Genomic DNA, 10,679 nt, shown 5'->3' with positions numbered 1-10,679 from the left:
TGGTAATAACAAAAGCAGATGTGATGAATATATAAAGTGGGCTTAAAAAAGGATCTGTGAGAGGGGCGCCTGGGTGGCTCAGTCGTTGAGTGTCTGACTTTGGCTCAGGTCATGATCTCGTGGTTCGTGAGTTCAAGCCCTATATTGGGCTCTGCGCTGACAGCTTGGAGCCTGGAGCCTGCTTCAGATTCTGTGTCTCCCTCTCTGTCTGCCCCTAACCCACTCGCATTCTGTCTCTGTCTCTCTCAAAAAAAAAAAAAAATTAAAAAAAAAATTTTAAATAGTGTCTTTCTTTAAAAAAGAAAAGAGAGAGACACCCAGATCAGGAAAATGCTATTTTCATTAGACCCACAACAGAGTATTATGTAAATATACTGGCAAAATTAAAAGATCTCTCTATAGGCTGGAAGTGCATAAATTCTCCCTTTAATCTGAACCTTTCTGTTTCTAGATCAGCAACCAAATTCACAAAGATATCTGGTCCAAGCTTTGCCCTAGGCAAAAGTGTAAATTTCGCAAATTACCTTATATCCACTTTCAAAATGCTTCTCAGTCCTCCCCTGCAATCCGCACTCAATGCCTCCTCTCCATCCAAACCTATTCTCAAGAAAGAATGTGACATCAGTCCAAAAAAAAAATTTCTAAGGATAGATGTTGCATAATCATAAAGTCATTTGGAAAAGTACTGAATTTCCATCACAGAAGATTTTTAAGCAGAATCTATAGGCTCATCTCTTAAGGAAAGGAACAGAGGAATTATTCTCCTGCTGCAAAGAAGGCAGACAACATGTTTTCTTCCAAGTTGAAATTCTACAATTTTATATTATTAACTTGTTATAAATTTTGTGTTGCACTATCACCACATTTGCATTTAAGCCTTCCTCTTAAATGAAGGAATGAAAATATGCCTGTTGAAGGAAGTTCTCTTATCGATAAAAGAGTGGGCTGATATTGATAAGCTGTTGCAAGTGGAGATAATTTCTAATTTTTATACTCTCTGTAAAGCAGAATTCACAAAGATTCTATCCCCTTCAATATCCCACCGTCCCTCCACACACCATTCTCTGCCTTCTCCCCTTCATTTCTTTCAGTGCAGACTTACTAATGGGTCATTGAACTCAGCCACATATAAGAATTTTCTTAAGTTCCGTGATTCTGCCTCTTCAGTGGAGCAGGGGAAATGACCGGGACAAATACAGAGTAGAAATAAGACACAGAGAATGGAAAGAGTCATAAAAGAAGAACATATGTTAAATAGAAGCAGGTGAAGTTTTAGACACATGCCAGCTGATGGAAAACCCATCTAACATGATAGAGACATTTTTCTGGCCTCTAGGCAAGAAGAATGTGTTCCTAAAGCTAAAATTCTATTTTAGCGTAAAAGGCCTTGAACCCAAGACACATAGATTCCACGCTCAGCCCTGCTATGCAGTCTGGTCCTGAAATTCTGGATTTATATTTGCAAACGGGAGAGTTCCTTTTGAGACAGTATCTCCAGTGGCCCACTACTCAGATGTACTGAGCATGAATGAGCAAAGGGAATAATTAGGGCCTTCGTCTCTTTCCTCATGCCTCTCTCCCATCACAAATCTCATTATTTCATAATAACATATATTCATTGTAAAAGTAGCATTGCAACCTTATACACCACTTGGTCAATATTCAAAAAAGCAAGACAATACACCGTACTTCCTCTACCTTAACATTAGCAATGTTAACAGTTTAGTGTTTTCTTTCCAATCACTGAACCACACGGTTATGGTATAGTTTTCTTAAGTTTATTCATTGATTATTTCTGAGAGAGAGAGAGTGTGAGTGTGTACACAAGCGGGGGAAGGTCAGAGAGCGAGAAAGAGACACAGAATCCGAAGCAGGCTCCAGGCTCTGAGCTGCCAGCACAGAGCCCAACACGGGGCTCAAGCCTGTGAACCCCAAGATCATGACCTGAGCTGAAGTTGGACGCTTAACTGCCTGAGCCACCCAGGCACCCTGGTTATGGTATATTTTTAACTGCTTCCAATCATACCACATATGCAGTGTTGCAAGTCTACCTTTTAATTTCTATTTTTAAATTAACAGTTTTCCTTATACTTCCCAAAACAAGTAAAGCAGGTAGGCAGGTAGATAGGTATACATACAAGGTACACTGTGATGAAACTCTGAGTTCAAACGGTTATCTATGCTTGAGGCCTTATTAAAACTAAGCTTACCTAGGGCACCTGGGTGGCTCAGTCAGTTCAATGTCTGACTCTTGACTTCAACTCGGGTCATAATCTCAGGGTTCGTGAGCTCATGTCGGGTTCTGGGCTGACAACAGGAAGCCTGCTTGGGATTCTCTCTCTCTCTCTCTCTCTCTCTCTCTCTCTCGTCTCTCTCTCTGCCCCTCCCCCGCTCATGCTCTGTCTCTCAAAATGAATAAATAAACTTTTTACCAAAATAAGCTTACCTAAACAGAAATGCTATAAAAATTATGAATATTACGGTTTTTTAAGATTATTGTCAAATTATGTACTTTGTTGGCAGTAGTGTTTAGGAGAGCCAGGTTTACCAGCATTACATAATAACGTTTTCAAAAGTTGTAAAGATTATTTCGTAAGCAACTGACAACCAACTATTTTTTAATATTCATTTCCAGTAACTCTTAAGGCTTAACATGTTTACAAGCTGTCTATTTATGATTTTTCCTTAAAGCAACTGAAACAATGTGTTGATGTAAGGTTAGACAAATAGACAAATGGAATAAAAGAGAGAACACGAAAACATACTTCCTGGATATATGGATAACTGACGTTAAGTCAAAGGTGATACAGAAGATCATGCAGAAATTTTTTTCAATAAATTATGCAACTCGATCAATAAGGAAAAGATAAATTTAATCTCTTACCACATACCGTATACAAAATCAATTCCAGGGTTTCGTAAATTCAAATTTGTAAGGCAAACAGTGCAACTTGTCAAGTTAAATTGGGGAAAGTATTTCTGACCCAGATATAGAAACCAGTAACAACAAAGTAAACATTGATAATTTTTGTTGCTTTCAAATTGAAAATAACATTAAAAGACTAACAAAGAAAACCAAAAAGAAAAACTGAAAGTCAGAGATGTTATTTACAGCACATATTACTCATAAGGACTCAGATTCAAAAATATGTAAAGAACTCCTAGAATACATATGTTATTATTTTATTTTACTTTATTTCACTTTATTTTTAGTAAGTATATTGTAAAAGTAAGCAATCCAATATTAAAGCAGGCAAATGACTTGACCAGTTTTCACCAAAGAAGAAATGCAAATAGCCAATAAACAACAGCAAAAAATCTGCTCCATCCCTTGAAGAAATAAGGAAATGAAATTTTAAATTGCAATGAAATTTTCTTAAAGTAAATGTCAAAATCATCAATTACTGGAACTTTCACATTGCACGAAGGGAGTATAAATTTATAGAACCAAAAAAAATTTATAGAACCACTTTAGAAAATAGTTTATCATTTTCATGTAAGGTGAGAGATATTTTCCTCATAAGACAGAGAGTTCTCTATAGAAATCCATACACATGTGGATCAAAATAATGTATGAGTATTCAAGGCAGAATTTTTTCAATAGCTAAAATGCGAACACACAAATGCCTACCAAAAGTATGCTTTACAATGGAATAATACACATCAATATAAGGAATGAACTTACAGTGATGTATATCTATATGTACACGCCACTGGAACACAATTTTAAATAATAGAAAATGGACATTAAATAGTAGTACATGGTTCCACAAATATAAATTTTAAAAAAGCAAAGTTATTGTCTAGTTAACTTCAAAATTAATAAGAAATCAGAATTACTATAGATGTCATAATAGTTGAGTGGGAGAGGGCTGGCTTCAAGGAAAGGTCTGTGAAGGCTTCAAGGTTGCTGGCAACATTTAACTTCTTAACTTGGACGGTGGTAACGTACGTGTTTGCTTGACAATAAACTTTAACTGTACATTTATGCTTATGCACTTTTATATAAATTATATTTCACAGCACAAGCAAATGACTAAATTAGAAATTAAATACAATTTTAAAGTTTTATGCGATTTTAAGTAAATTAAAAATAAAAACAGTTTAATTAGAGGTTTTTCATTCTGGCCTGTGATATGATAACAGGAACTGGGTTATTCTCCCACCATAAATATAGAACTTGACCAAAAAATATATAAATGGATATTTTCATCTATTGGACAACAGGCAGCAAAAGACTGTAATAATCTCTGACAGAGGAAAAATAAATGTGACTTATGCTGGGAGGCACGTTCTGGACCATGATATATGAAAAGAGATACTCTTGCTGAATACCAATTTGTCTTTCAGAAAATTGAAGAACTAAGAAGATTTCCTATACATTCTATGATTCCAGCATTAACTTTGATACAAAAACTAGTTAAAGACATTGCAAGAACAGAGCTACTGATTAATATCCTTTAGAAACACAGATGCAAAACTTCTTAACAAAATTTTACCAAATCAGGTCCTTTATATATGAAAAATAACTATACCTCATGATCAGGTGGGGTTGATTCCAGGAATGTAGGTTTGGTTTAACATTAAAATTCAAGCAATATATTTCACCATATTAACAAACTGAAAAAGGAAAACTATACTATCATCACAATAGATGCAGAAAATGCATTTGACAAATCCCCAAACGCATCCCAGAGAAAAACTGCAGCAAATTAGGAATGGAAGGGTCAACTTATTAAAGAGAAAAACAAAAACAAAAAATTACAAAAAACCTTACACCTACCATCATACTTAATTTTTAAAAAGCAACATCTTCTGCCTAAGCTCAGGACCAATACAAGGAAGTCCACACTCACCATTTCTCTTCAACATTATATTAGTTTCTAGAGGACAATTAGGTAAGAAAAAGAAATAAAAGTCATCCAGATTATAAAGAAGAAGTAAACTATCTATATGTGTAGACAACATGATCATCTATCTATATAAAAAATCTGATGGAATATCTGAAAAAGCTATAAGAGCAAATGAATGAGTTTAGCCAAGTTGTAGGATATAACTATTATAAAAAATCAATTGTATCCCTATTTATTCACAATGAATAATTACCATTTAAATTAACATCAAGAAGGAGCGCCTGGGTGACTTTCGACTTTGACTCAGGTCAAGATCTCACGGTTCATGAATTCGAGCCCCGCATCAGGCTCTGTGCTGACAGCTCAGAGCCTGGAGCCTGCTTTGGATTCTGTGTCTCCCTCTCTCTCTGCCTCTCTCCCACTCGTGCTCTGTCTCTCTCTGTCTCTCAAAAATGAATAAACATTTTTTTTAAATGTTAAATAGTGTCAAAATAAAAAATAGTGATAAATCTGACAAAAGATGTGCTAGAACCTGAACATGGAAATTATACAACGTTATTGAGAAAAAAGAGATACCCAATATTCGTGGTCAGATATTGTTAAGATGCCACTTCCCCCAAATTGATGTATAGATTCAATGCAATTCTAATGAAACTGTCAGTGGGCCTTTTTGGTATGATTCTAAAATTTACACAGGCATATAAAAGACCTTAAATAGCAAAATCAATTTTTTAGGAACAATGACGTTGGAGAAGTGGTCCACTGGTAGCACAGGCCCAATGATGAACAAGTTCAGGCCCAATGATGAACTTGTGTTTGTCACAAGTGCATGGGGCTCCGCCCTTCTCTAGTCTTTGTTAAAATATTACCAGAAGTCCCAAGAATGTGGGACCAAGAATGGGTGGCCTTAGCTTGCCTTTACCCGTGTGCAAACAACAATCAGCACAGAATTCTTGATGGTTTCAAGTTCTGGCTCATTCATCACCTAGAACGCCACTGGGTTTTAGTGAAATAAAAGGCTAAAAAGCTAAATCACTCCTTTCTTGTTCCTGAAGAGGACGAAAGTTAACAAATGTCGTTATCTCCTGAAGGAAAAAGGGACAGAGGAAGTTGTGCAGTATTCTTAACACACTTCGCTAAGTAATCCCTGAACACTAGCTGGGCAACAATAGGGGTTTGGGCCAAAGTGCTAATATAGGAGAGAAAATTAATGGGTGTCTACTTTTGGAAAGGAAAAGAAAATTCCTATGTTATGAAGATGACATGAGTGTATGTCCATATAATCAAAGAGAACAAAATGGAAGTTAATAGCTTTCGTAAGAGTATATAAAAGAAATTGGGTAGGAGTTTAAATTACCAAAATTGTTATCATGTATTTTATAGCAGCATTTTGAAATATATGAACTGGAGTTAAATTGCAAATAATTCTTGAAGTAGCCATTCAAGACAGCATTATGATTTTACCTTGATTATACATATACGCCTCATTCTAAATGGATAGCCCACGTGAGAAAATTGTGTAATATGATAGGCTAATTGATAGAAATATTAATGTGGGAAGCTTCAATTCCTCAAAATTCATCCTATAGAGTCATACAGGTGAACATTTCTCTCAGAGAAAGGCTAGTAAGGCTACAATTTTCTTTCCCCCAAACCAACAGTGCTGTGTGGGCTTCTGCTGTGTTAGGTCAGGTTTTCTTGGTTTCACAAAGCCCTTTTCCTGATAACTAAGACATACATGAATTCTAGAAGAAAAGTGTATTTTCCCTCTCTTGAGTTATATTAATTCAAGATTTAAAAAAACCCACTTTCACAGAAAATGTGAATATATTCTAAGAAGGTACAAAGGCAGGAGTCCCTGAAAAGAGAGAAAATCTCTGAATCAGACAAGGTGAGGTAGCATCATCCATTCTGGACTAGAAACCTGCACAGCCTGCCAAGCCATGGAGGGAGAAAGTTTAATTAGTAAGATGTTTATCTAGTGTGAGTAGTACTCAGATCATCCCTGGACCAAACTCCAGAGCTCCTGTTCATACTGGTCATAATGACTAGAAAGTAAAAAATTCACCAAGGAGACTACGAGCCTCACCAGAGAATTGTCCCTTTGGGGACTAAAGCCCATATTTTCTACCTTTGAATTTAAGGAAGAAATCAGAGAAAAGAACAAAACAAAACATTCCCAGGGCAAAGAATTCTCACACCCAGAGAGTCATTGTTGTTTATTTTGGAAATAAATTTTGAGCAAAATAAAATGCTTTCTGGAATGGTGTCCCATCATATATAAAACCAACTTCAAGGAATTTGGAAAAGAATTCTGAGTGTTTATCATAATGGGGAAGCATTATCTTCATCCATGAGGACTCAAGGGTGAAGGCAGTATCTCCTGAGATATCAAATCAATTTTAAGCTCTGTTGTTTAAAATGTTTGTTTCTCTGGCTTGTTTTTTGTGGTTTCACATATGCAAGAAGAAGAAACATCCTACTCATTAAAGACTGAGAGTTTCTTTTAATGTTGAATTTTGCCTCATGATCCAAACCTTAGCTGTAAATTGGTAAGCAGCAAAAATTGACAAAACTTAGCACTTTCCATCATTGGGAATTGTGGGGTGATTATGACGTATTTATGTTTATCATTTTGTTTTTCTTCTTCTTCAGCTTTGGCTTATATTGATCAGTCATGGCTGCCAGGCCAACTTTGCACGGTTTTATAAAACACTCAAAATTTTATAAAATCACAGTCAATAAAGTGCTTTCTCTGTAAACCTTAGCATTACAACTCTGAGTTGAAACAATAGAAAATTCTGTTTTTATCATATACACCAAAATAGAAACACATTGCTGACATGACTCTATATACCAGAAGCACCTTAGAAATCAGTAAAGATTTCTACCTTTTCTACCAGAGAGGCCCAGGTGTCCAACCAGATTTCTCTTCATTTCTTCATGACTATTTGTTTTCTCTTTGAATATATAATTTGGAAGACCTTCAGATCATGAAAGAAAGAAAGAAAGAAAGAAAGAAAGAAAGAGGAAGGAAGGGAGGGAGGAATAAAGGGGAAGAAAGGAAGGAAGGAAGGAAGGAAGGAAGGAAGGAAGGAAGGAAGGAACTTACAGTCTGAGCCCTGGAATAATAGAAATCCTAGAAATAATAAAAATGATTTCAGACTACATATTTTCCTTTATTTTTCAAAGAGCATTGGTGTCTGTTTTATAGTGAGTATCAACGTTCAGTTCTGGAACTCAAACCTCAAACATGCCATTTGGTCCTTCTAAGTAAGAAGATCTAATTCTTCATGGGGAGCTCAAAATATATTCTGAGATGACTTGATTACAATTCAGAAGGAGGATGATTGATTGCCTAGAGGGAGATATAATAAAAATTTATAAATAGAAATAAATATAGGATAAGAGGAGGTGAGGAGAGTGATAGTACTCTGACCATTACTGACTGCATTAGTTTAGTGTCAGATTTCACATATGATGAGGAGAGTATGATCATGGTTTACTGTGGGACAGATGAACCTGGTTCACTGAGATGCTAAATCCTAGGAGTTCTTCCCTAACACATCAGCTGGCTGCTGACCAGGGAGTTTTAGGAAGGCATCTTTCTCAGCCATTATGGATGAAGCTTTCTTTATAAATGTATATTTATAATGGAAATTCTCTGATGATCAAAGAGACTGAATCTGTATATATGGCAGTGTGTGGTTGTGTGTGTGTGTCTTTTGTGGGGGGTGTGGGGTAGGGGGATGGTTAGAGAGAAAAAAAGAAAGAGAGATGCTTGGATAAAGGCTCATCCATGGGAGAGCGTGCCAAAGTTGCTGGTTTGGGTATAACTTTTCTAATTCTACAGAAAACAATACCCAATTTACCCCTCTTTTCTATTTGGTTGATTTGGGTAAAGCAATAAGGAAGTGGATAACCCCCCTCAAAGCCCCACGTAAAGCAAAAATGTCATGTAACATTTACATGACAATTTACATCTTGTGTTTCCATTCAGTGAAAACAAAGTTGCCACAATATGATCTCAGTAAATGTTGAACTTTCTTTGCTTTTGGTAGGGACAGAGCCCCATATATGAGAAGAAATGAGAAACATGAGCGTAGTGACAACATTCATCCTCACGGGTCTTCCCCATGCACCAGCACTGGACATCCCCCTCTTCGGAATCTTCTTGGTGATTTATGTACTCACTGTGGTGGGGAACCTCCTCATCCTGCTGGTGATCACGGTGGATTCCCACCTCCACACTCCCATGTACTATTTCCTGACCAACTTGTCCTTCATCGACATGTGGTTCTCCACCGTCACTGTGCCCAAAATGCTGATGACCTTGGTCTCCCCGGGAGGCGGGGCCATCTCCTTTCACGGCTGTGTGGCCCAGCTCTACTCCTTTCACTTCCTGGGGAGCACCGAGTGTTTCCTCTACACAGTCATGTCCTATGACCGCTACCTGGCCATCAGTCAGCCGCTCAGGTATGCCAGCCTGATGGGTGGGAGAGCGTGTGCCCTCCTGGCCACCACCACGTGGCTCAGCGGCTCTCTGCACTCTGCTGTCCAGACCACACTGACCTTCCGCTTGCCCTACTGTGGGCCCAGCCAGATCCAGCATTATTTCTGTGACGCACCTCCTATCCTCAGACTGGCCTGTGCAGACACGTCCATGAATGAGAGGGTGATCTTTGTCAACATCGGGGTAGTGGCCTTGAGCTGCTTTCTCCTGATAGTGCTGTCCTATGTGTCCATCGTCTGTTCCATCCTGAAGATCCGCACCTCCGAGGGGAGATGCAGAGCCTTTCAGACCTGTGCCTCCCACTGCATTGTGGTCCTTTGTTTCTTTGTTCCCTGTGTTTTTGTTTACCTGAGGCCAGGCTCCAAGGATGCTGTGGACGGGATTGTGGCAGTTTTCTACACTGTGCTGACTCCCCTTCTCAACCCTGTGGTGTACACCCTGAGGAACAAGGAAGTGAAGAAAGCTCTGTTCAAGGTGAGAAGTAAGTCAGTATTCACCGAATAATGAAGAAAGGCCAGATATGATTGGCTCCTTTTTTATTTATTTTTTAAATATTTATGTATTTATTTTGAAAGAGAGAGAGAGCATGCACGCAGGAGAGGAGCAGAGAGAATCCCAAGCAAGCTTCATACTGTCAGTGCAGAGCCCGAAGTGGGGTCAATCTCACAAACAGTGAGATTGTGACCTGAGCCCAATGAAGAGTCCGTCGCTTAACTGGTGCCCCCAGATGCCCTCTTTTTTATTGATTTAGAATTAAATTAAACCACCAACATGAACATTACACTGTAAGGAATATTTCAATTATTCAATCTTAATTTTTTAATTAAAATTTAATGCAGTTTAATATTTCTTTCTACATTATTTGCCAGAATCCCAGTGTAAACAGCCATTTAATGATGATAATCTGGCAGGAAGGATGATTGCCTATTCTTCTCTTTTATGTTCTACAAAGTAGATTATCAGAAAAGTAGTTTACTTCCATCCCCTGTGCAAATATTTTCCAGAATTGCTCTCCAGGATAATTCACTTACATTTTATTTTGTGCAATTTAAATCAAAGCTTACTAAAGATCCCTTTTTTCCATTTTTAAACCTTTATATTGAAAAATAATCATATATAATATTTCCAATTCATTAATATAGTACATATATGATGAAATTTTTACATTACAAAAGATCACACCAAAAATACTTAATTCTTAATAATGGCTTTATTTATATTTATGAGTTAACTAAAACTGTATAACTCTTTAATTTCTTCACTCGGAGTGATTTTTTAAAGTAAACATTTGTCTACTTATGCAATCCATGCAC

The 10,679-nt window shown here is 37.2% G+C and overlaps 1 protein-coding gene across 1 annotated transcript; it reads left to right on the top strand.

Moving 5' to 3' along the window:
• The first annotated feature begins 8,940 nt into the window (after positions 1 to 8,940).
• On the top strand, positions 8,941 to 9,870 carry LOC124504587 (olfactory receptor 10G9-like). Its single transcript, XM_047070022.1, has one exon. The coding sequence runs from the start codon at positions 8,941 to 8,943 to the stop codon at positions 9,868 to 9,870; it is 930 nt and encodes a 309-aa protein (XP_046925978.1).
• The last annotated feature ends 809 nt before the right edge of the window (positions 9,871 to 10,679 follow it).

The sequence above is a fragment of the Lynx rufus genome, unplaced genomic scaffold (genome assembly GCF_022079265.1).
Source record: "Lynx rufus isolate CCGP_SWC_20201006 ecotype Redwood Valley unplaced genomic scaffold, mLynRuf1.p SCAF_9, whole genome shotgun sequence".
In the NCBI taxonomy this organism is placed as follows: Eukaryota; Metazoa; Chordata; class Mammalia; order Carnivora; family Felidae; genus Lynx; species Lynx rufus.
This window is presented reverse-complemented; position numbering and strand designations above follow the sequence as displayed.